The sequence below is a fragment of the Staurois parvus genome, unplaced genomic scaffold, assembly GCF_062004578.1.
Source record: "Staurois parvus isolate SC_StPar_1 unplaced genomic scaffold, SC_StPar_1.0 ptg000394l, whole genome shotgun sequence".
Classification (NCBI taxonomy): Eukaryota; Metazoa; Chordata; class Amphibia; order Anura; family Ranidae; genus Staurois; species Staurois parvus.
Window position 1 is genome coordinate 910,586 of NW_028318190.1, and position 26,881 is coordinate 937,466.

Below are 26,881 nucleotides of genomic sequence, written 5' to 3' on the forward strand. Positions count from 1 at the left end.
CTGCCCTACAACCCCGCCTACCCCTGGCCACCAACAACTGACATCATTGTGGCTCATACAGTGTCCATCAGTGCTGCCAGTCAATGTCCATCAGTGCAGACCTCAGTGTCCATCAGTGCTGCCAGTCATTATCCTTCAGTGCTGCCTATCAGTGTCCATCAGTGCCACCAGTCATTATCCATCAGTGCTGCCTATCAGTGCCGCCAGTCAGTGTCCATCAGTGCCACCAGTCATTATCCATCAGCGCCACCGATCAGTGAACTTCAGTGCTGCCTATCAGTATTTATCAGTGCCACCAGTCATTATCCATCAGTGCCGCCTATCAGTGACCTTCAGTGCTACCTATCTGTGTCCATCAATGCCACCAGTCATTATCCATCAGTGCCCCCTATCAGTGACCTTCGATGCTGCCTATCAGTATCCATCAGTGCCGCCTATCAGTGACCTTCAGTGCTACCTATCCGTGTCCATCAATGCCACCAGTCATTATCCATCAGTGCCCCCTATCAGTGACCTTCGGTGCTGCCTATCAGTATCCATCAGAGCCACCAGTCATTATCCATCAGTGCCGCCTGTCAGTGACCTTCAGTGCTACCTATCTGTGTCCGTCAATGCTGCCAGTGTCCGTCAATGCCGCCAGTGTCCATCAATGCCACCAGTCATTATCCATCAGTGCCCCTATCAGTGACCTTCGGTGCTGCCTATCAGTATCCATCAGAGCCACCAGTCATTATCCATCAGTGCCACCTATCAGTGACCTTCAGTGCTGCCTATCAGTGCCACATATCAGTGTAGCCTCATCAGTGCGGCCTATCAGTGACCATCAATGAACGAGAAAAATGGCCTGTTTGCAAAATTTTATAAAACCAAGAAAAAAATGTTTTAAAAATTTGGGGTCTTTTTTCGTTTAGCAAAAAAAAAACCCAGTGGTGATCAAATACCACCAAAAGAAAGTTCTCTAAGTCTCAAAAAATGATAAAAATGTCATATGGGTACAGTGCTGCATGACTGCGCAATCGCCAAAGTGCGACAACACTGAAAGCTGAAAATCGGCCTTGGCAGGAAGGTGGTGAAAGTGCCTGGTAGGCAAGCGGTTAACCGCAGCCCAAAGCTCTCCATTTTCAGCCAAATGTCATATAACTAAACTGAAAGAAACTGTCGTTTGTTCAGAAAACAAGGCTACTTATCCTGCTTCATTAACTTTGAATTGAGTCCCATGTCAGCTAAAGAATTGTCAGTCCTTCTGACACAGAGAACTGCTAACAAAGTTTTATCATGTCCCGCTCTAAGCGGCTACTACCAGCGCCCTGTTTATCCCCGGAGACAGCGGGACTTATAAATTAATAAATAACAGTTCTCCGCGGTGCACTCTGGGAAGTGTAGTTCACAGCTGCTAGTCACGTGTCACGCGGAGATCCGCGATAGGTTAGAGCGCTGTCACGTGGCTGGGAGAGGTCGGAAATCGAAATGGCAGAAAAAGAAGACGCTTGCGGGATGGTTCTGAAGATGTATATGACATCGGTGACCAGTTCCCGGGAGGTGAGGCGGGATGAGGCACCGTGGGGGGACATGTATCCGGGATTGAGGTGGTCTGCACATAGTCGGCATGGGGGGGGGGGGGGGGGGGTCAGTGCGCAGATACAACAGGTCGTGTTGCAGCATCCATGTATCCCTCCTCACAATGATTCCTGTCGGGCCACCAGCAGTCGTCCACCCTCACTAATCCAAAGCAGTGTGTCACCATTGAGGCTGTTGGGGACACGCCATGCTGATTGATTCCCGCTTGTATCTTGTCATTCATTTCATCATCAGACCTAGACAGTCTGCTCGGTCCCATTGATTGTTTCTGCATGCCAGCAATTGTGAAATCTCCGTGTTACAACACAACATTGAAATCATACTGAGAGAGGAAAGCTGCTCTGCTGAATCCAAGTCCTTACACACTGAGCGGTCTATTTAGAAATGTTTCACCCAACTTTCGCCCACGATTCACATGCTACTTGCCCTGCAGAGGATTTTACCCCCCTTCCTGACCAGGCCAATTTTTGTGTTACTTTAACTGACAATTGCGCGGTCATGCAACACTGCACCCAAATGAAATTTATGTCCTTTTCCCCACTAATTGAGCTTTCTTTTGGTCGTATTTGATCGCCTGTGCGGTTTTTATTTTTTGCACTATAAACAAAAAAAGACTGACAATTTTGAAAAAAAAACCCAATATATTGGATTTTTTGCTATTAACCACTAGCCTACAGGGCACTTACACCCCTCCTGCCCAGGCCAATTTTCAGCTTTCAGCGCTGTCACACTTTGAATGACAATTGCGTGGTCATGCAACATTGTACCCATATGAAATTTGTATCATTTTTTTTCCCACACAAATAGAGCTTTCTTTTGGTGGTATTTACTCGCCGCTGGGGGGTTTATTTTTTATAAACAAAAAAAAGAGCAAAAAAATTGAAAAAAAAAACGTTTTTCTTTGTATCGATTTATAACATTTTGCAAACAGGTAGTTTTCTCCTTCACTGATGTGCGTTGATGAGGCGGCACTGACAGACGGCACTGATTAGCTGGCACTGATAGGTGGCACTGTTGAGCTGGCACTGATGGGCACAGGTGGGTGGCACTGCAGGGCACAGGTGGGTGGCACTGCTGGGGACTGATGAGCTGGCACAGGTTGGTGGCACTGCAGGGCACAGGTGGGTGGCAAAGGTGGGTGGCACTGCTGGGGACTGATGAGGTGGCACTGTTGAGCTGGCACTGATAGGTGGCACTGTTGAGCTGGCACTGATGGGCACAGGTGGGTGGCACTGCAGGGCACAGATGGGTGGCACTGCTGGGGACTGATGAGCTGGCACTGATAGGTGGCACTGTTGAGCTGGCACAGGTGGGTGGCACTGCTGGGGACTGATGAGCTGGCACAGGTGGGTGGCACTGCTGGGGTCTGATGAGCTGGCACTGATGGGCACAGGTGGGTGGCACTGCAGGGCACAGGTGGGTGGCAAAGGTGGGTGGCACTGCTGGGGACTGATGAGCTGGCACTGATAGGTGGCACTGTTGAGCTGGCACAGGTGGTTGGCACTGCTGGGGACTGATGAGCTGGCACTGATATGTGGTACTGTTGAGCTGGCACAGGTGGGTGGCACTGCTGGGGTCTGATGAGCTGGCACTGATAGGTGGCACTGCAGGGCACAGGTGGGTGGCACTGCAGGGCACAGGTGGGTGGCACTGCTGGGGACTGATGAGCTGGCACTGATAGGTGGCACTGTTGAGCTGGCACAGGTGGGTGGCACTGCTGGGGACTGATGAGCTGGCACTGATATGTGGCACTGTTGAGCTAGCACAGGTTGGTGGCACTGCTGGGGACTGATGAGCTGGCACTGCAGGGCACAGGTGGGTGGCAAAGGTGGGCGGCACTGCTGGGGACTGATCATCAGTGCCGATCCCTTCGCTGACAATTGCCAGTTCTCAGCAGTACTTTCCTTACGCGGCAACAGCGTGAGGAAAGTGCAGCTGATAACCAGCAACTGCATTTACCCAGTGATGGCTGTGTCATTGGACACAGCTGATCACGTGGTAAAAGGCCACCGTGATTGGCTAATTACCGTACTTCGTGATCAGCTGTGTCTGTCGGACACAGTGATCACCAGCGGGGCCACTGGGCTGGGTACACGCAGGGGGGCGTGTCCTGGAATGACATCCCTGGATGTCGTCCCAGGATTACACAACCGCGCTGTAGCCGTCCTTCGACTATAGCGCAGTTGGGAACTGGTTAAACATATCCAGTAAAAAAAAAAATTAAAAATCAAATTTCGCCATAAATTTAGGCCAAAATATTCTGCGACATGTCTTTACTAAAAAAAAAAATCCCAATATGTGTAAATTAATTGGTTTACGTGAAAGTGATAGCGTTTACAACTGGTATATATACTGGGATTTTTTGTTTTATTTTTACTAGTAATGGCGGCGATCAGCAACTTCTAGCGGGACTGCGGCGGGCATTCTGACACTGGGGGGAACTGCTTTGGTGTCACTGACATCCGCAGTGACACCTATACAGTGATCAGTGCTAATAAAAAGTACAGACACTGTACTAATGGCACTGGGCAGGAAGGGGTTAACATGTGGGGCGCTCAAAGGGTTAACTGTGTGCTGTTTTACTATGTGGGCTGTGTGTGTGCTTCACTGTAAGCGCACTGCTTTGTATGGCTGTGCTGTGCAAAGCCATGCATAGCAGTGTGCAGGAGCCAATGGGGGAAAGGGGAGAGAACTGTATTGTTTACATTTATTTATATATTGTATTGTTTACATACAGTTCTCTCCCCCCCCCTTTCAGTAAAGCTCCTCGATCACCAGGTGCCCGGCGAGTAGTCACCAGCCTGGACCCAGTGATTGACAGCTGAGGCCATGAATAGTGGCGTGGGTAGCGCACGTGCGCCCCCTACCTGGAACTGCAAAATTATATATATATATTATATATTGCACACCCCTGGACAGGAAGCAGTTAAATGACAACATTAATAAACAGATCCTTTTTTATTTTTTTAATTTGACATCCCCAAACACTACTCTAATATCTCTAATCGTACCAAAACTGCATAGCTGTGCGTGGCAACCAATCAGCTTCAGCTTGTTCAGTAAGGCTCCATTCACACTTGTGCTGCAAAGTCCTGCGCTTCCCATTGCGACTTTGATGCAGCTTTGGATGGGTGCGACTTGGATAAGACTTTAGTTGTTACACCCCAGTTACACCGGTCCAACTTTGAAATTGTGCGACTTCCGTTGAAGTGTGGTAGTGATCAGGGATACTGAATGGTGACAGTATGCAAAAAAAATAAAAAAATTAACATTTAATTTTTTTTTTTTGTATATATTTTTAACCACATGCCGCCCAGCCACTGTATAAATACGGTGGCAGGGCGGCACGGCTGGGCAAAGCCACGTTTTAAAACGTGTGTTTTGTAAACATGTAGGGGGCGCGCACGAGGCAATTGTCAGCCTTTTTTTTTTTTTATAGAAAATAAAATAAAAACCGCACAGGCGATCAAATACCACTGAAAGAAAGCTCAATTTGTTGGGGAAAAAAAGATGTAAATTTCATTTATGTACCGTATTGCATGACTGTGCAATTGTCCGTTAAACTAGCGCAGCGCTGTATAGCAAAAAAATGGTGTAAATTGCAGTATCTACACCATAGTTTGTAGACGCTATAACTTTCACACAAAGCAATCATTATACACTTATTGGGATTTTTTTTACCAAAAACATGTAGCAGAATACATTTTGGCCTAAATTTATAACCAACTTTGAGTTTACTATATATTTTTTATAGCTGAAAGTAAAAAATATTGTTTTTCTTCAAAATGTTTGGCCTTTTTTTGTTTACAGCGTGAAAAATAAAAAGCACACAGGTGATCAAATACCACCGAAAGAAAGCTTTATTTGTGTGAAAAAAAGGATGTAAATTTCGTTTGGGTGCAGCATTGCATGACCACGCAATTATCAGTTGAATTAGTGCAGCGCCGAGTACCAAAAAGAGGCCGGGTCATTAAGGAGGGTAAATCCTCTGGAGGTCAAGTGGTTAATACATAATTCTTTCTTTTTTTTTTTACAAATTTTTTTTTTTCAACAGAACACGGTGACCAAAGCAATACAGTGTTACCATAGTAACATTGAACTATTCTGGGCAAGTGATCAGGATTTTTTTTTTTTTTACACATTATGATTGCTAATACCAATGTATTTCATTAACCACTTGCCTACCAGGCACTTATACCCCCTTATTTACCAGGCCAATTTCCAGCTTTCAGCGCTGCCGCACTTTGACAATTGCGCGGTCATGCAACATTGTACCCATATGAAATTTTGATCATTTTTTTCTCACAAATAGAGCTTTCTTTTGGTGGTATTTAATTGCCACTGGGCGCTTTACTTTTTGCGCTATAAATAAAAAAAGTGCAAAAAATTTGAAAACAAAAAAAAGTTTCTTTGTTTCTATTATAAAATTTTTCAAACAGGTAATTTTTCTCCTTCACTGATGTGCGTTGATGAGGCAGCACTGATGGGCACTGATAGGCGGCACTGATGGGCACTGATAGGCAGCACTAATAAGGTGGAACGGATAGGCGGCACTGATAGACAGCACTAATGAGGTGTCACGGATAGGCGGCACTAATATGCAGCACTGATAGGCGGCACTGATGATGGGTAGTGATAGATGGCACTGACTGGCATCACCACTAGGCACTGACTGGCACAACCGCTGGGCACTGGTGGGCTGCACTGGTGGGCTGCACTGGTGGGTGGGCACAGGTGGGTGGCACTGGTGGGCACAGGTGGGTGGGCACAGGTGGGTGGCACTTCTGGGCACAGGTAGGTGGCACTTCTGGGCACAGGTGTGTGACACTGCAGAGTGGCACAGGTGGGTGCACTGCTGGGCACAGGTGGGTGATCTGCTGGGCACAGGTGGGCGGAGCTAGTGGGCGCACTGCTGGGCACAGGTGGGCAGAACTTGCGGGTGGCACTGCTGGGCACCGATCATCAGGGCACTGATCATCAGTGCCCTGATGATCGGTGCCGATCCTCGCTCTGACAACTGCCGGTTCTCGGCAGTACTTTCCTCACGATCTGACAGCGTGAGGAAAGTGCAGCCGAGAACCGGCACTTGCATTTCCCTGTGATCAGCGTGTCATTGGACACCGCTGATCACGTGGTAAAAGGCCACTGTGATTGGCCTTTTACCACATCACGTGATCAGCTGTGTCCGTAGGACACAGCGATCACGGAGATCGACGGGGGCGCGCAGGAGAGCGCGTTCTGGGAGGACGTCATATGATGTCCACCCAGAACTGGCCGGCCGCAGTGCAGCCGTCATTCGGCTATCTGCGGTCGGCAACTAGTTAATATTTGCAATCATTGTTACTGAATGAAACAGATTCATTCAGTCTTTTGTTGTGATTAGCTGTAATTGGGCAAAACTCATTACATGATATAGATGGGCTGTGATTGGCCGTGTCTGTACAATGTGACTGCTTTGACCAATCCCAGCTAACGACACAATTGTATACAATGGATGGTATGACAGGAAGCCATCCTTTGTATACAATTGACATGTGATCTGCTGTGATTGGTCACAGCAGTCACATGACACTAGCAACAGGCCGGTGTAGTGATATGTTATCGGCTGTGTCCCATGGCCACAGCCGATGACAGATTGAGCAAGCCCCACGGCCATGTGAGCAGCTCCTTTTGACAGGACATCATATGATGCCTTGTCACAACGAGGAGTGGCCTATAGCAGATTGATGGCTGGGTGGGAAAGTGTTAAAGATTTACTGCTGTTCAGGGGCTCTGGGCTTCAACAAAATGACAGCCTCCAGCAAGAAGAAACATGAGCAATGCTGGAGGCAATTTACAGCACACACTAATTTTGGAAGCATAATTATTAATGTGGAATATATGTTCCTTGCCAAAGAACATTATTTTTTATCAAGTTGTTATAGGTATATTAAGCTTTGAAAATGAAAACTAGAAGCTGATTGGTTGCCATGCACAGCTGGTCCAGTAAACTCCCCTCAATATGCAGCATTGTCCATTTTCTTCTAATATTTTTACTTCCCCATTTTGCGGTGACACATCTTTCCCTTTTTTATGTTTGTCGTCTGCAGTTATAATGGTGACATCCTTATTCAATATTTGCTCTGTCATACTTTCCCCAGCCATTTCCTCTTCTGTTTGAGTACCGGCCTGTTTACACCCTTTCATTGCCACATCATTTTTTTACATTTCAGCATAATGATACAGTTTCTCGGTCTTACAACACTGTACCCAATTTAATTTTTTATTATTTTGAGACAGAGCTTCTTTTTTTTTTGGCAGTTTTTAATAATGTTTATAATAGGTGTTTTTTTGTTTTTGGTTTTTTTTTTTTACTGCAGATAGGAATAAAGACCAAAAATTTTGAACAAAAATAGTTTTTCTTACTTTCTTTTTTAAGGATACACTTAGATGGGCACTGAGACCCATCCTCCATGCTGAGCTGCTTTTTGCAGCGTGTGCATCCACCTCGGAGCTGTGTGCAAGCAGCCCATAGAAGGGGATGCAGACACAGTGGTTGCACAGATACAGTCGCATGTCAAAATTTGACATGTGTGCAGGCGCACAGATTTAAATGCAAATGGTCTGGTTTCACACATGCTTCAGCTTGTATAAGAACAGTGTGAACAGCAAGCTCTGATAAAGCATTTCCAAAGCTCTTAGTAAGCTTTTAAAGTACCATTCAGTTCCAGTTTGTAAATCTTGAACACACATCCTAATGGGAGTGCTGATTGCCACTTTAAACAAACTGGTAGCACGCTTCATCATTGCTTGAAGCTTGACGAAAGCCTGATGATCATCACAGTGATCACATGGTACAGAACTGCTCAGATTGGCTTTGAAAGGTGTCTTGTGACCTGAGCTGTCTGCTGATGGCTAAGCTTGCGGTGATTATTGGGTGCGCTGGCTTCCTGTGCATTGTCTGTAATGATGGTTAAACAGCACTTAAGAAATAGACGGACATCCACCACCCGACTTTTTTTTTTTTTACAATATGGCAGTAGGGAGGTGGTTATAGTGTATCTAAAGCCGTTTTTTGTTTTTTTTTTAATTTTTAGTTTTATAACAATTCCTGTTTTTGTCTCCAGGACAGGAAATGAGGGGGAATCTCCCCAGTTGAATACAGAAAGCTGAAGATATACTGACAGGGTTCTAACCCTCCGCTACTTTGCACAAAACAAACAGTTTGGGCTTTACATACACATTAAACCTAGTCTGCCTTCCCAGTACAAAAGTGATGTTTGGATATTAGGAGGTTCACTAAATACAATCAAGTCCATGAATATTTCATGGAAGATATGCAGAGAATCATGACATTTGGAAACCTAGCCAATGGTGATTCCTGATTTGTTGTTTTGACAGATCTGAACATGTATTTTTAGGTCAACAAACATTGTGCAATTTGCCAATTCACAAGGCTTGCTAATCTGATTGCTTCTCATAGATGGTAACCCCACAGTGAGCTACCAATAACATTTCTTATTTAACTTCTAGACAAAGTCTAAACAGCTGGAAATGGTTCGGGTTTTGGACACTTGTGGACAACCCTATTCAACAGTGGATATAGCCGTGGACAACAATTTACGAACAGAAATGAGAGAGAAATGTGGCAACCCCAATGCACTTCCTCCTCAGTTGTGCCTGGGTGACAAGTACCTTGGGGTAAGAGTTCTCATATTTCTTCATTACCTTGCAATTTTGAGTTCATTTATTTTTATAGGTAAAGCAAGCTGGATTTTACTCCACTGGTGTATTGGCTCAGAAACACGACGTGAGTGGATAGTTAGTTCTGGTGTCTATGCCAGGATTCATTTTATTTCTTTTTAGATGAAAAGCATTGAAAAGGTACAAAAATCGCACAAACAGTACACAGAGGAGTTCTATTTATTAAGTGTTAAAACAAAGTGGCCTCTTCCAACTTCCCAGCCGTCAGATGCAACCCACACGATATGTCCAGTAGCAGGGCTGAGGTTTGAAGCTGTCAGTTTTCCAGACAGGATGTCTCCACAGATTCGAAGGTGGCTGCAATAGCGGTCTCTCTCTCCCATGGACCCATGGTTCAAGCTGAATTAAGGAGAGGGACTATGGATTGCATCTAGAGGTTTTTTTTCTCACATTGTCAAGCTAAAGAAGGAGGTGGCAATAGCTGGTGGATATGTAAATCCTTCAAAACGCATTACCTAGTCCCCCTCCTTGATACAGCTTGCCTCCAATGTCCTTAGAGGTGCCACAGAGAGACCGTTATCACCACCACCTTGTGATCTCTCTGTGAAACTTCACAAAGAGGGAAATCCCTTGAAATGCATTGCATAGTCCCCCTCCTCGATGCAGCTTGCATCTTGTGTCCTTGGAGCTGCTGCCCTGATATAGCTATTGCCACCACCATGCAATCTGTCTTTCAGGCTTGAGAAGAGGGAAATCCCTCTAAATGCATTGCCTAGTCCTTGATACAGCTTGCCTCTGATGTTCTTAGAGCTTCCTCCGGGACACCATTATCACCACCATCTTGTGATCTCTCTGTGCTTGACAAAGAGGGAATTCCCTTAAAACATGTTGCCTAGAGAGACCGAGATACTTTTATCACTACCACCTTGTGGTCTGTCGGTGCTTGACAAAGGGAATTCCCTTAAAACGTGTTGCCTAGAGAGACCAAGATACCTTTTATCACCACCACCTTGTGGTCTGTCGGTGCTTGACAAAGAGGGAATTCCCTTAAAACATGTTGCCTTGAGAGACCAAGATACCTTTTATCACCACCACCTTGTGGTCTGTTGGTGCTTGACAGAGAGGGAATACCCTTAAAACGTGTTGCCTAGAGCAGTGTTTCTCAAACTTTTTTTTTAGTCAAGGCACCCTTTAAAATTATGGACAGTCTGGAGGCACCCCATTCATAAATGTGAAAAACGTTTCTAATAGGTTTATATAACACAGCAACATCCACACATGTAGGACACCCAACATTAGAGGTGATTTATTCTTCCAAAGCAAATGCACTTTTGCACACCAAGTAGTATTCCAGGATTTCTCTTCTCCCTCAGTTTTTCTCCATCACTTAGCTAATGTGACCCCAGCACTGATGGAGAGGGGCAGGGGAGGGTAAAACTAGGATGCTGTACAGGCAGCTGACATCCTCCTTAACTGATGATGTCATTGGTTGTGAGGACGCCGGCAGCTAGAAGGTGGTAATGGTGCACAATGAAAACCTGACGCTTTGTGTAAGGTAATAGGTGTGGGAGGATGAGCTGATGGAGGAAATAAATGGTAGTTTACTAGCTAGAAGCAAGATGGGCTTCTTTAAAGAGAAAGAAAGAAAGGTTTTCAGGGATCGTCTAAAGGTGGATAGATTAGGAGATGGCCAGACAGATTGGGGTAGGGAGTTCCATAGGATGGGAGAAGCTCGGGAGAAGTTCTGGAGGCGAGCATGGGAGGAGGTGACACGGGAACTAGGCAGCAGAAGGTCTTGGGAGGATAAAAGAGAGCACTTTGGTTGATATTTTGAGCCCAGGTTGGTGATGTACCTGGGGACAGAGTTGTGGATGGCTCTGTAAGTTGTTGTCAGTATTTTGAATTTTATTCGTTGGGTGAATGGAAGCCAGTGGAGGGATTGGCAGAGAGGGGTAGCAGACACTGAACGGTTGGTAAGGTGGATGAGCCTGGCAGCAGTATTCATGATGGACTGGAGGGGGGATAGGCTATGTAAGATAAAACAAAGAGGAGGGAGTTGCAGTAGTCGAGGCGAGAGATAACCAGGGAGTGAATTAGGAGCTTTGTGGTATCATTGGTTAAAAATGGGCGTATTCTGAAGATGTTGCGGAGGTTGAGGCAGCATGATTTGGACAGGGAATGGATGTGGGCCTGAAAGGATAGTTCAGAATCCAGGGTTACCCCTAGCACTCTGGAATGCAGGGATGGGTTGATAATGGTGCTATTGATCCTGTCCTAGAAATCTGGGGGCAGAGGCACGTGGGGAAGGAAATATTATGATCTCAGTTTTGGATAGATTGAGTTTTAGGAAATGCAGTGACATCCAGTCTGATATGTCTGTTAGTAAATCGGTGATGTGTGAAGAAATTGATTGGGTGAGGTGAGGAGTAGAGAGAGATCTGTGTGTCATCAGAATAGAAATGATATTGGAAACCATGGGAAGCTATCAGCTGACCCAAGGAAGAAGTGTAGATCGAGAATAGGAGAGGTCCATGGGCAGAACCTTGGGGGACCCTGACAGTAAGAGGAGTAGGAGAGGATGAAGTAGAGTTGTAAGTGACACTGAAGGTGCAGTGAGGTAGGTAAGAATCAAACCAACGGAAAGTACAGTCATGGAGACCAAGTGCATAGAGTTTTTTGAGGAGGAGGGGGTGGTCAACTGTGTCAAAGGCAGCGGAGAGGTCCAAGAGTAAGAGTATGGAATAGTGACCATTGGTCTTAGCGGTTAGTAAGTAGTTTTAGGAGAGCAGTTCACTATGTCTGGTCTCCCACTGTACACAACACGGAAGTGCAATTATTTTAGTAAATATAAACTACTAAATACCTTTTCTCATGAGCAGTCTTGTGACTTCTATCAGTGTCCAGCTGAGCACTGGTTAAAGCTTGGAGGAGGAGTTTTCTTTCTGCTCAAGGAAGATGCAGAACCCCTGACCTCTGTTTGGACAGCGAAGATCGGCCCTGTGCTGATCACATGCACTCTCCCAAAGAAAAAAAAAAACCTCTAGCAATACACACCAAACTGAGCATGTGCTGCTTGCTTCTGAGCCTCTGTTCTATCAGGACATATATTGGGGACAGTGGAAGGGGAGGGTCAGAGAAGACAGGATCAAACATCTTTTACACAATGCAAAGGATTAACCCCTTCGGTTCCACAGTGATTATAACAAGCATGCTTTACTGCATATACAGACTGATTTTACTGTTGTGGGTTTTGTAACACTTTAAAACATTTTTCCTCCTTTTTTATTGCTTGACATTTGTGTGCTCTTGTGTTTTTGCCATTGTTGTAGCTTTGTGCATAAACTTGATTTCTGTGAAGCAGCAGGATGAAATGCACCCTGAATTATGCATTGCCCATTCCTTCCCAAGTCCTGTGGACTGCAAAATTCTGCTTTTTAGAGGACACTGCTTTTCAGTACTGTTCCCTTTTTTGTGTTGACATTTCTCTTGCAAATCTGTCTGTTGGCAGTAACCTGTAAAGAGGCTTCCATAGCTAACCTTCCCTTCTGAAATACTCATTTTCTGGCTGTCATGCTGATCCAAATGCTTCAGTACCTTTTCGGGACCTGTTCACACTAGTGGGTTGCAGCAACAATTGTTTTGCTGCAACACATGAAGCACAGTGCTGCTGTCCATGGACATTTTCTTTGAATGGCATTACAAAGCACCTAGGCAGTGTAGCACAAGGCAGTTGTATGTTACAGCAACTCCGCACACGGATGTCTGCTTTCTGTGTGTTGTGGTGAGCTGGGTTAGCAACATGCTGCATGTCCAGGACTGTAGTGAACTGACTATCCTAATGCAGTGCACATTAACACACATGCATGACTGCAACTTGTAGAATTGTATTAGTTTTGTCACTATGCTGGACTTCAATACTTTCAGTCACTGCTGTAAAACAAGCATGTGGAATCAGTGTGTGGTCCCAGTGCCTATGCACACCTCTGGGACAACATCTCACCAAGTACTGAAGGTCCCAGTGCCTATGCACACCTCTGGGACGACATCTCACCAAGTACTGAAGGTCCCAGTGCCTATGCACACCTCTGGGGCGACATCTCACCAAGTACTGAAGGTCCCAGTGCCTATGCACACCTCTGGGACGACATCTCACCAAGTACTGAAGGTCCCAATGCCTATGCACACCTCTGGGACGACATCTCACCAAGTACTGAAGGTCCCAGTGCCTATTCACACCTCTGGGACGACATCTCACCAAGTACTGAAGGTCCCAGTGCCTATGCACACCTCTGGGACATCATCTCACCAAGTACTGAAGGTCCCAGTGCCTATGCGCACCTCTGGGACGACATCTCACCAAGTACTGAAGGTCCCAGTGCCTATTCGCACCTCTGGGACGACATCTCACCAAGTACTGAAGGTCCCAGTGCCTATTCACACCTCTGGGACGACATCTCACCAAGTACTGAAGGTCCCAGTGCCTATGCACACCTCTGGGACGACATCTCACCAAGTACTGAAGGTCCCAGTGCCTATGCACACCTCTGGGACGACATCTCACCAAGTACTGAAGGTCCCAGTGCCTATGCACACCTCTGGGACATCATCTCACCAAGTACTGAAGGTCCCAGTGCCTATGCACACCTCTGGGACATCATCTCACCAAGTACTGAAGGTCCCAGTGCCTATGCACACCTCTGGGACATCATCTCACCAAGTACTGAAGGTCCCAGTGCCTATTCACACCTCTGGGACGACATCTCACCAAGTACTGAAGGTCCCAGTGCCTATTCACACCTCTGGGACGACATCTCACCACGTACTGAAGGTCCCAGTGCCTATGCACACCTCTGGGACATCATCTCACCAAGTACTGAAGGTCCCAGTGCCTATGCACACCTCTGGGACATCATCTCACTAAGTACTGAAGGTCCCAGTGCCTATGCACACCTTTAGTAGGACAACATCTCACCAAGTACTGAAGCTATTGTATTTGCATAAGAGCCAAGCAACTAGCATTTCCAGAGAGGTCAGTAATGGAATCTTTCACATTGCTTTTTACCACCCCCTGCCTGCCCTTAGCAGGTGAGTCCCCCCCCCCCCCCTCCCGAATGCCCACCTAAACAAAGACGTGCAGCCAGTCTGGACTGTACACTTGCAGCAGCTGAGATGCATTTGGTAGTACTGCGTCTGAACACCACTAATTAAAAGTAATGGAGCCACACCAAAACTGCATGCAGTGTATGCGATTGCGGCACAGTGGTTTGGCCGGTTTAGGGTTAAAACAGGTGGCGACGAGGTGACATGTCAGCTGCCTGTCAACTGCCCTTTGAAAAGTGATTCACAGCAGATCACTTTTCAGAGAGTGGCTAGGGCTGCCGCATTTGAGAATGACCCCTAAAGTTTTTTTGGGTTTTTTTTTGGTTTTTTTCTTTTTGTTCATATGCATATGATATATTTTTTGATTTGGTAGCCAAAAGAGGAAACCTTTTTCAGAAAAATAATTAAACAAAGCTTGCCACTATGCGTTTTTGTTACTGAAGCTCTCACTAAGAGCCTGTGCCGATGGGCTTTTGTTCACATCAAACAGGTTTTGCAGTCCTATACAAGTCCATTTGAATGCAAACCCTTCTTGAGCCTTGGTTCACATATATGTGAATTCTGATGCGATTAGAACATCAGATTTGCATGATATGTGAACTAAAATGCTTTTCTGTGGAGTCCATTTACACACATGCAGGCCAGCCGTAGTGCAATATTATTATTTTTTTCCTCCCTAAAAATGGCCCTGTGCGATTTTTCAGTGCGGTGCTGGTGCGATTTCCTGCCTGATACACGTTAACAATTCACTTCAGAATTGCACCTGTATCGAATTAACAAAATCGCACCACACCAGCCTTTAAAATCGCACCGCACCATGCATATGTGAACTGTGGCTGAAGCTGCTCAGGATATCAACTGCAGTTCAGATACACCTGACTGAATTCTGATTGGTATCAGAATTGTATCAAATTGCGGTCAATGACACAGGGCCTAAAGGTTGCTTTCTTTCTTCGCTCTCCTCAACAGATGCATAGTAGTGAACACCAGAACTCAGATCAGAGCTGTTTTCAGATGGCTATCCTATGCTCTATACTGGATTTGATTACATCGTAGCCCCATTGCTGAGCAGGCACTGGCAGTGTCTATTGATTACAATGGGCTGTTTTTTGGCAGCTCATTATAGTCAGTAGATGCACACTGGGCCCTGCGTAATGCTGTGTAAGGCTCCATGCACACGGGGCGTTTTGACAACGCTGGTAACGTTCGCTGTGTAAAGCCACGTTAAAAACTTTTTTTTAGCATTTTTGCATTCGCATTTACCTGCGATTAGCGGCGTTTTCCCGCGCTTGCGTTTTTTAGCATTTTTTTTTCCAAATAAAAAAATTTCTTTTTTTTTTGGTCAAAAAAAGTCCAAAAATGTTGGTTTTTGGCATTTTACCACGTTTTTCAGCGTTAGAGCATTTTTACAGCTAAACAACTCTAGAAACCCACTAGTTCTGTTTTTTGTTTTTTTTTTCCAGCCAAAAAATTTTGATTCCAGTCTATGTGTATGGACACATAGGGTAACATGCTGGGGGGTTTACTGGCTGTAAAAAAAATGTCAAAAGCCAAAAACAGCAGCTGTAAAAACGTCCAGTGTGCATGAGGACTTAATGTCATGATGCTCATGGAAGTAAATTTGGGCTCCATGTACAGAGGACGTTTGGAAAACACTTCTGAATGATGGAAACTGACTGCTGGAAAACGTAGGTTAAAAAAAGTCTGTTTGCATACCGCGTTTATGCACGTTTCCGTTTTAGAAGCGTTTTTTTTTTTTTAAGATAACCTCAGGAGACCTTCCCAAATGCCCAGAATGCACTGAAAAACCGTAAAAAATTTACTATTTCAGACATTTTGAGAGAAATAGAGAGAGCAGTATGTGTTGAGATCACCTTTCTTTTCTGGTTGTATTCACTATGGATCCCATCATGAGCATAATGCAGCACGTTCTACCATTTTTTTCCTTCACGCAAAACATGGAACTGACTGCACTGGTGTACCGGTCCATTTGAATACATGGAAAACACTTTGCATGCATTTCTGATGATGAAAAAAGGACAGCATTTGGATATGGAACAGTTAAAAAACGCTTCTAAACGCAAACACTTATAAACGCGGTTAGCCGCATTTACACGCATTTGGCGTTTGAAACACTGATAAAATCTACTGAACGCAAGTTTGGTGCATTAAAAAAAACGACTGTAAACTCAACTGCCTGTAAAAGAAGATGTGTACATGGACACATAGGAAATCATTAGGGAGAGTTCAGGGGCTGCTGAAAAAAACGCAGAAAATCTCCTAAACGTGAGTTTCAGCTGCAGTGTACATGAACCCTTAAAGTGCAGACTGTCATCCTGAAAGCAGAGTACGGGTGGTGGTGGCGGGTTTGGGAAAACCTTTTATTAAAGCTTCAGCATGAAGGTCATGTTGATCTGAATAATGTGATGCATGACATTGAGATTGCATGTAGTGTTTACTAGAAAGAAGGGCAAAGTGGAACTTGTTCAGAGAAACCGAATATCTTGTAGAGCAGGAATGTGTAGTTGAAGCGAGGGCCTGGAATTCCACATTGATTTTTTAAATAAACCCGTTGAATCACACATGAGAAGTATTCATTTTATTTATGTTATTTTTAGAGTGACTTCATGCATTCGTTGGTTAATTGGATGCTTTGCGCACAGTAGCATTGTGAGAAACACTATTTTACCTGATAACATAAAGCTTGTAAAATATAGTTAAGTATTTCATTCTGGCGCTGGAAATTGTGATTAAAAAAAAAGTCGATTAGCTTGCTAAGAGAAGGCGCCTACAGCACACAATCGCACTGAATGCCACACCACTCCTTTATTGTTACGGAGATTATTATCTACCGTCTACACGTCACCTCTGCCAATTTTCAGTTTCCATGTGTAAGCAGATCAAACGGGCATGCATTCCTACCCAGTAGTCTTCGTACAGAAATGTTACCTTCACCAAGTTACAGTGAAGATAAAAACCCACGGTAATGGTTCATAAAAGTAGAGTCAAAGGTTTCACATGGTCATAGTCTATATAGGTTTTAAAAGCCTAAAAACTGAACGCCAGCCAAGTAGCTAAATATATAGTGGAAATATATTTATAAGAAACACTACCTACAAGAGAATTTGTCATTCTGAGCAGCTAGTTATGAAATCTAGACACTCCTGGCAGAAAGCAGAGACCCGCTCGCCCCATAAACTGGCAGAGGCATGCGTCAGTCTGTGCATGCATGAGATCTCTTACTAAAATACTACTACCTGGGATATGATGTAGACATCCCAGGAGGCAGTTGGTCATCTAGGCAAGGATTCAGGAAGTAAAACTCTGCAAAAAGGTATTTAGGCCTCGTTCACACCAAACGTGCAGAGAAACTGATCAGCAGATTTCACTTGCAGAGACGGTCAGTTTTCATGCAAGCTTCAATGAGTTATACACGTTTCAGATTCCTGCGTAGAAAAAAAATCTGCACGTGATAATAATGTTGTGGTGTGAACATGGCACATTATTATTATTATACAGGATTTATATAGCGCCAACAGTTTGCGCAGTGCTTTATAATATAACGGAGACAATACAATTACAATACATTTCAGTACAGAAGGAATAGGAAGGCCCTGATCCTGGGAGCTTACAATCTAAAGGAAGGCACAAAGAGAACAATTGATATTTTGTTGTGTCGTTGCAGAATGTGTGCAGAAAAACTGTTGTCTCTGCACCATGGTGTTAGCGAGCCCTTACTGTTGAAAAAAAACCTAAAAATTCAGTTGCGTGAGTGAGGGACCAGATGAGAGGACATGCTTTTCATGGGTGATAGCCTGCTTTAAAATGTTACTAAACCCACAACAGTAAAATCGGTCTGTATATGCAGTAAAGCATGCTTGTTATACTCACTGTGGAACCTAAGGGGTTAATCCTCTGCATTGTGTAAAAAAGGCTGTTTAGTCCTGACTTCTCTGATCCTCCCCTTCTTCCAGTGTCCCCCTCTTATCTCATGATAAGACATATCATGTGGAGGCACTCTGCACATGTTCAGTTTGGTGTGTATTGCTAGAGTTTTTTTTTTTTCTTGGGAGAGTGCATGTGATCAGCACAGGGCCAATCGGCACTGTCCAGACAGAGGTCAGGGGTTTTGCATCCTCCTACAGCAGAAAGAAAACTTCTCCTACAAGCTTTAACCAGTGCTTGGCTGGACACTAATAGAAGTCAGACTGCTCTAACTGCTAAGAAGTATTTAGCAGTTTATATTTACTAAAATAATTGCACGTCAATGTTGTGTGTACTGTGAGAGACCAGATATAGTGAATGCAGGGTCCGGGGTTTAAGATAGGTGGGTTTGGATGCTTATGAGTGTGGCAAGAGATGTAAAAATATTGGTACATGTTTTTTAAATCCATCATTCCACTGTAAGGAAAATTATCTACAAGTGGCATACAAATGACTGCTAATTTGTCTAGGACTGGCCAGACCAGCAACTTTAGCCCAAGAGCTGACTGTTTGATGCTAAAATAAGGCACCAAAAAACCCTAACATTTCATAGCGGATTCTAAAATTATTAACTTATTGAAGTGCATTCATCTACAATCAGTAGATTACACCAATTTAAGTGATTGGAGTTATTTATGTTTTGTTAAATAACAAACGTCATACTTACTTGCTCTATGTAATGGTTTTGCACAGAGCAGAACCCAATTTTCTTCTTCTGTGGTCCCCGCCATCGCTCTGGGCTCCTCCTCTTCTCTGTGGGCCACCATAGGAAGCAGCTTCCTACGAGTCTGAGTCCATTGACACACACACAGTGCGGCTCGACCCTGCTCACCACTGTTTTGTCACTGGATTTGATTGACCGCAGCAGGAGCCACAAAAACTTTTTTTTTTTTTTTTTTACATTTTCACTGGAAATCTGCTTTAAAGTTCTATTTCTAAAAACTATTATTTTAGTTATGACAAACAAGAAGAGAGCAGTGTGGGATTCCTGGTAAAATACAGAGTAAAAGTTTTCCATAAAAACAATATAACACACTTACATGTACAAATCTTGACAATCAGCTTCAGTAGGAATGAAGACACTGCAGAGCGGTCAGCGAAGCTGTTTTAACTCTGGTTCACATATATGCGGCTGTGCAGGCCGCGTTTTGCACGGGCAAGAGAGCCCAGTCATTTGAATGGACTCCCGTGCCCGTGACACGCAGCGAAGAAGCCCCTGCACTTCTTTTGAAAACGCAGCCCACACGGGAACCTTGGTTCTCAGAACGGTTGCGTTTTCCAGTGCGGGCGGCGTGCCATTAGAAGTAATGGCACACGCCCTCGGGTCCGCATTTCTCTGTGCGAGTGGTGCATGGATTTTCGTGCGGATCTGCAGCGGCACCACTCGCACTGATGTGAACCTAGGGTAAGTCATTCTCTCTCTGGCCATCTTTGAGATTTGGGAAACAGTAGTCTGTTTCCTGCACTTGAACAACTGCCTCGTGGCGACTCCTTCATGTCTGCTGAAAGTAGGGGGTGGTGCTAGGGGCCCTCTTTTTGCTCTCTTCTTGTTTGTCTATGAGCTCCTTGGATCACCCCATATCTTTTGGCAAGCTGCAGGATCTCCTGTTTACTGGAATATTACTCCCCCCCCCCCCCCCCCCCGACTTTGAGTGAACTGGACTTTGTAGTAGTGCGCTACAAGCGGTTTGTGTGTTTTCTTTATTACTTTAGTTATGGGTGAAGCTTGGTGAGATTACTATGACATAGCAGGGATCTGAAAGAGGCCCAGATAAGTCCATTTCAGTGCAAATGTCTGCATGCAATACTTAAAGAATTCATAGTTGATATAGGGTGTTCTTCTACAATACTAGAACTCCTTTGTCTCAGAGATGGTCCAAATAAATGATGACCTCGCTGTGTAAATCCAATCACATTGTTGGTGCCATGTATGAAAAAATATCTTGAAATGGATTCTCAGATGTATTATCTATTGTGTTTCTATTTTATTTATATACAGAACCTATTTTTCACTATTTCATTTGCAGGGCTATGAAGAGGTGATGGCTGCAGTGGAAGATGGTACATTGAATAACTTCCTAGGACAAAACTAGGACTTTATCTTTGCAGTAAAAGTGGAATATCGGCAACCATTCTATACTTCCAGAGCTTGCTCCCAACACGCCTTATATCATTCCCTAGTATTCTGTAATCTACTTAAGTAGAGTAGCTTTTTTATACATGTATACTTTTTGTTTTTTTGTTGTTTTTTTGTTTTTTATTACTAAAACTTCTGGTCATTCCTGTTTTTTTAAAAAAAAAAACATTCCTAAATTGATCACCATTCCCAAAGTAGTGCAGATAAACTGGAAAGTAAGAGACCATTGACTGCCTTCCAATGTTACAGAACCCCCTTATTTCTGCTGGCAGCTAAGTGGTCATCTATCCCATTTCGACTGTGAATTCAACATGTATATTTCCTGCCAAAGAGGAAGCAAGTCTTCCAGACTATTAATAAATTTGTTTATCATCATGTAAGTTCTTGTTATTTTGCATGCTGAATTTTAGATGAGTAAATTGGTATCTAACGATCACAATAAATTTGGCACACAACAATTTGTGGACTGATATTTAAAACCTTTTGTTCAAGAAAATAAGTAGAAACTGATCTTCAGATCATTTTACTAATATGTACTTTCCCCATTTGTTTTGCTGATAATTTTACAGCCCTAAATCAGATGCAAGCTGTTATTTTTCATGATGCTTTTTTTTCAATGATTTACCAGGGAGGCAATGAGCAAGTCATCTTCTATTCCATTGTGTATAAAAATATAGATAACTTACTAGAACTTGACTTGCTGCAATCTGTTCTCCACTTTTCTTTTTTTTTCTTGCAAATACTTTTGATTTCCCAGTCCCAAAACCTTTAGGCAAGTAAGCTGGCTTCCACTTAAAGGCCAACTCCAGTGTACGGCTGGCCATACATTATACAATTTTCTGCCCAATTTCCTTTAGATTTACCTTCAACTATGTAGTGCAAGGGCCTGCCTAATTGGATACAATTGAAAGTGTTCTTTAGGTTTGAACTCATATTATATGATCCCAACCCTGGCACCACCTGCCTGGAGTTTGCATGTTCTCCCTGTGACTGCGTGGGTTTTCTCCGGGTACTCCGGTTTCCTTCCACACTCCAGGACATGCTGGCAGGTTAATTGGCTCCTGTCTAAATTGGCCCTAGTATGTATATGTATGAGTTAGGGACTTTAGATTGTATGCCCCTTGAGGGTTAGGGACTGATGTGAATGTACACTATATATGTAAAGCGCTGCGTAAATTGATGGCGCTATATAAGTACCTGAAATAAATAAATATGGTTTTTGGTAAATCTAAAGCAAAATTCCAAGAAAATTGTTTAATGTATGGCCAGCCTAAAAGTGTATTTAGTTTTGGGTTGAATGAGGAGGGGGTTCAAAGCTCAGGTTTTCATAGCAGTTTTTTTTCCCTGGTAGGGGAAATTTCCCCTCACCTCCTGTTTGGACATGAAGTGATGGAAAAGCTCTCCAGTGAAGACTAAAACACATTTATAGTAGAGTGGAAAAGAGGTAGAATTGGTGTCACAAACATGGGAAAAGAGGGCAACGTCCCCAGTGGGGTAACATACAGAAGTAAAAAAACTGACAAATTTTAACTCTTCCTCACTCTATTCAAAATCAAATATCTGGAGTTAGGCTTTAATGATAATACAAGTCACCTTGGTGTTTTGGATAGGATGGAGAAAATTCAAGTTGTATGTCAGGTTTTATTATTAGAAACCCATAATCATCGGTAGAGGTTTTGGTCAAAAGTACAAGAAATGAGGGAGAGTGTCCTAATTCCACCCAAAACTACAAGTCTATAATACCATGGCTGTTGTGTTTGGGGAAGGAACAGGTATGAATTATACTCTGAAAAGCATGGTGCTTTGTAATCAATAATCAAAGCAGAGATGTCATTTTTGATACTATTTAAATAGTTTAAATCTTATTTCTTTATAACTTTAGTTGTAGTTCTTATATGCAGTGCATTTTCTATAAAATGTAATCTCTTTCTAATATAAATTACATAGAAGCAGCATAAAAACACTCATAATTACGCCTAATTACAAAGTCTGATTCTAGTAGATTCTTAAAAGGTTGTTTGATTGCCATATGATACCCATTTACCAGAGTTATTTTAAAGTTTTCTTCTTAGAAGGAGAAAAGCATTGGGTACAAGGGCAGCTTCTTGTAGAGTACATTCATTGTTGTCATAAACTCGATAAGGCAATCGATTGATGATTTCAAAGTCATCTTCAGTAGTTCTGTGAATAAAGGAAAACAAAAGATTAAGTATGATGGAAGCATATTTCATGGTGAGTATATGAAACTACTATTCACCTGTGATTTGATAGGTACTTCCGCAGATCCCCAAGAGTCTCAGAGGACAACATTCGTACTTTGTATGTGTCTTCTCCATTCTCAGACTTGACTCGCAGCGTGCAGACAACCACATTTGTCAGGGACTTGGAATGACTTCAAAAGAATGCAAGACTAGCATGATTGTGTTCTATTCTAAATGTTTATTACTTCAGTACACTACAATGAAACACCTCGAAAATTTCACTATACACCGAGTTCGGTTTTTGGTCTTTTCTGCTGTTCTCAGTTGGTGGACCAAACACTGGAAGCAAGCACTCATACCAGCAGCTGCCCTGCGTTATCTACTTGAGCTGCTTTGAGTTTATTTACTCTTCAATGGAATTCACTGTAACTGCTGGGTCATAGGGCAAAAAGTGTGTAAGAATAGTACAACTTGCACTTTATTCTTACATATATATTACTGTGAGTTTCTGTCATTCATTGCCCAGTATGCACATGTGAATATTCTGTAGAGTAAGTGCCCGTTCACATATGTGGTTTGAACCGCATCCAATCTGCATAACCTGTGAAATAACATTGCTTCCTATGGTGCCTGTTCACATATGTCTGGTGCAGATTCAGTGCAGTTTTAAAGGGTCATGTGCGATTTCTGAGCAGTGGCTTCAGGTGAGGATTACAGACTATTGACTTCTATGGGAACCATGCCTAAACTGCATATGTGTGAACAGGATAAGATCCTGAGCTAATCCTGTCCTGTACTTATGTAAACCTGACATGAACCAGTGAACAGCTACTGTATCAGTTATCTGTGAAACCTGAGCTTCAATCCGCACCGCATAAATGTGAATCAGCTCTAAGGGTCCTTCCAAAAAGAGCACTACATTCAGCAGGGGATCTGCGAACATATTCCCTGCTGAACTGGAGTTTAATGTGATGGATGTCAGTTCTTTGACATCTGTGCCCATTCAGCTTGTCCACATTTTGACAGTAGACTCTGGTGGACCCATGGCAGATGTAAATAGACAAGTCTCTTTACATCTGCCTGCATGGAGTTTCTGATCGGGTCTGCCTGAAAAGCTGAAAATGTAGCTGAACTACATTCATCACCCAGTTAGATGGGTCATATTCAGGCATGAAACACACAACTTATTGTCCTTGACTAACTGATCTTGCAAAAAAAAAAAAGATTTGACTGACCCATTTAGTTTTTCACTGATAAGACGGTGCTGGGGATGTCCTGGCTAGCAATATCATCTAACATTTACAGCTAGTTAGAATTTTTATTTTCTTCAAAGTAGAGTTCAGCATCTGTTTATATTATCACCCCCTGTGTAATGGCATAATGCAGTATAGTTCTCACATGTATTTTCTACTGTAGTAGCTTAAAGCATCTTCAATGGGAAAGATCTGCCTGCCAAAGCCAAAATAGGCTGCTCAGAAACAGACACCAGCAGTCTATATGTGCCATTTTATTATACTTGCTAAATATTTGTCTGTTTAAAGTGACGCAAAACAGTCAACTACAGTAACTATTGATAAAAAGTCTATTACCTATGTTGGAAATATTCACCCTACAGACTGCTTATCAATAGAAACAAACATCTGGGTGTTTATGCAGAAAAATAAAAATGCAGCCCTACTCTTGAATCATTTCCTATCTGTTATTTATTGCGTATAGGGCCAGCATAAAGGCAGAGGGGATTAGGGGCTGGATGCCCACTGCAGAGACTTTTTTTTTTATTACCCAACCACTGACACAAAAAAAATAAAGTAAAATTTTGGGTAAACAGGGCCATGGAAAGCATACATATTACCCTATTATGCAAGTAAATCTATTCTCAAACTGGGCTTACCTTTTGTCCATTAATAACACATGCGGAGAGTCTATTAAGATTTCTTGTATTTTTTCTCCTTTAGATCCCTATAACAGAGACAAACAAGATAGGGAGCAAGTCTTAAACAGAGCTGCAGCTGTAAATCAGACCTATAGCGATTAAATCTAATAATTTACAGCTGGCTAGAGTAGCAGCAATTAAAATGAATGCTTGAAAAAAAATGTGAAGCTTTCAAAGTACCACATAACTTCATGACTTGAAGAATATGTAAAACCAACATTTGATATTAATTATATGTCTGCTGTACCATGTACTTGTATGAAAAAGTATCCTGTTCACTTTGTATTGTTTCCTTTGTGTGAAATCCCTGGTGTTCCTACCCCTGTTCCTATCCCTCTGTTTCCTACATTTTCTGGGAACTAAGCATGCTTTCCTCCAATGATCAGACTTGTCCTGACACCCCCCTTTCCCTGGCACAATCATTAAAGTGTTACTAAACCCACAACAGTAAAATCAGTCTGTATATGCAGTAAAGCATGCTTGTTATATTCAATGAGGAACCTAAGGGGTTAATCTTCCATATTGTGTAAAAAGGCTGTTTGATCCTCCCCTTCTTCCACAGTCCCCACAGTGGCGCGGAGTGGGGGGCGCGGAGAGGCTGGCACTGTGTGGAAGCAATCGCCAGCAGCGCTGCCGCCAAATTCTTCCACCTGACAGGTGAGCCCACTGCTTGCCCGCAGCAGGGCTAAAAAGGTAGAAAAAAAACTACCTGCCCAGAACTACATGTGTCGGGCGATAGGAATCCAACATCCCTGGATATAATAAAATATTTACAAAAATGTGAGGGATCTACTCACTTCTGCGAGATACTGTAGGTGTATGTATACACGCACGCACGCACACACACGCGATAACCACGGCTTCAGACCCCAGGCCTTCTCACCAAACTCATGACCGAAGGACTAGCCAATCTAAAACCGCGCTGTCACGTGCATAACAATGCCGTGCCCAGCTGCACTCTGCACAAAGATTTCCAGCTAATGGACCACAATCTGTGTACTTGCAGCCTGGGAGCGATTGTTACTGGGTCAGGTTAATTATGCAATTAACTCTTCACACTGCTACCACCTCCTTTTTGTACAGAGAAAGAGGAAACTCGGCAATATCAGCAATAACACTATGATGTTTGCATAAGCGTCGGTATACCACTATCACCGCAGGCCGAGATATACCGAAGCTCAAAACACACACACAGTAGCGCTCTTCAGAGGCAGGGGTTCTTAGGTTGCATTAAAGAGCTTTAAAAACAGTTCAACACTATCAGAAAGTAAGATTTATTACTAAAAGGTCAAATGGGTGCAATAAAAATATTTACAGAAAAAGATGTAGCCTATATATATATATATATAAATATACAAAGAGCAATAGCACAGAAAAGAGATAACAGAAAGTAATTCATGGAGGTAAAGCACTTGCCAAACGTCCTGGTCCAAGCAGATCAAGCTTCCCGAGCCAAAAGGGTGCTTCATCTCCCAAAGTTAGTTCCGATGCCAAAAGGGAAAATCCTCAACTCAGCTCAGCCCTCCTCTCCAAGCACAACAGCCTCACCAGCAACCCAGCATGGTGTCTCCTTGAAGCAGAGAACCAATCGCCCCACCGAGGGAGGGAGCCATAGGCGGAGGCCCAAGCTAGGACCAAAATCCCTCACAAGCTGATATCAGGGCAATAACTTTCCCTGGATACATATAACATTCTATCCACGAGTAGATTATTACGCAGAATCGACTGCTGAACGTCTAGGCATGAAACACGACACACCTGCTGGGACGGCCAAGGAGATCATTTTCTGTTCTCCTGTTGATGCCAGCTAAGGGATGTAATATATCAGAGGCCTTGTATTAACGAGACCAATCTAAATACATGCCTGGTTTTTATGTACATCTTTCATAGTCCATGACATGTAATCATAGGGGAAAAGGGGATGTTTAAATGTGAGTCCGTTTTACGACTACCTGGAATGTCTTTGAGTTCAGTGAAGGACTTGGTTTATGGTTTTACAATCCTTCTCCAAGCAGAGTCTCGCAAACATCTGGGGGCCAGGCTAATTGGGGTTTATAAACATGAGTTCTCCCACTGGACTTGATGCCTTTGATCTCTACCTCAAACAGACCACATGTCACTCAACAGAGAGGGAGGGGGGATATCGGAGGAATCTAATTTGGGAGTAGAAAATGATACAAGATGGAGGCCTTTGCCAAAATGGAGGTTCACATCCATCTCTGTGTGCGCGATTGCTACAACACACTGCTCAAAAAAATTAATCAG

The 26,881-nt window shown here is 43.5% G+C and overlaps 2 protein-coding genes across 3 annotated transcripts in view; one reads left to right on the top strand and one right to left on the bottom strand.

Moving 5' to 3' along the window:
• The first annotated feature begins 1,383 nt into the window (after positions 1 to 1,383).
• On the top strand, positions 1,384 to 20,857 carry SH3BGRL3 (SH3 domain binding glutamate rich protein like 3). The gene is made up of 3 exons (XM_089686225.1): positions 1,384 to 1,539; positions 9,091 to 9,258; positions 20,373 to 20,857. Exons 1-3 carry the CDS (start codon positions 1,468 to 1,470, stop codon positions 20,436 to 20,438), a joined length of 306 nt encoding a protein of 101 aa, XP_089542351.1. The 5' UTR covers positions 1,384 to 1,467; the 3' UTR covers positions 20,439 to 20,857.
• Positions 20,858 to 22,103: 1,246 nt separating this feature from the next.
• The window catches only part of UBXN11 (UBX domain protein 11), a 49,073-nt gene continuing 44,295 nt past the window's right edge, over positions 22,104 to 26,881 (bottom strand). For both annotated transcript variants that reach the window (XM_089686222.1, XM_089686221.1), the window contains exons 12-14: positions 24,575 to 24,642; positions 22,740 to 22,874; positions 22,104 to 22,663 (exon numbers count right to left, since the gene is read on the bottom strand). In XM_089686222.1, the coding sequence (XP_089542348.1) occupies positions 22,537 to 22,663; positions 22,740 to 22,874; positions 24,575 to 24,642 (330 nt within the window). In that variant the 3' untranslated portion in view covers positions 22,104 to 22,536. The remainder of the gene's footprint in view (positions 22,664 to 22,739; positions 22,875 to 24,574; positions 24,643 to 26,881) is intronic.

Excerpts from the sequence above, each read along its gene's own strand:
- SH3BGRL3 (XM_089686225.1), top strand. The coding sequence starts at position 1,468 with ATGGCAGAAAAAGAAGACGCTTGCGGGATGGTTCTGAAGATGTATATG. Across the intron at positions 1,540-9,090 it reads CGGTGACCAGTTCCCGGGAG|ACAAAGTCTAAACAGCTGGA; the intron begins GTGAGGCGGGAT and ends TTTAACTTCTAG. Across the intron at positions 9,259-20,372 it reads TGGGTGACAAGTACCTTGGG|GGCTATGAAGAGGTGATGGC; the intron begins GTAAGAGTTCTC and ends TTTCATTTGCAG.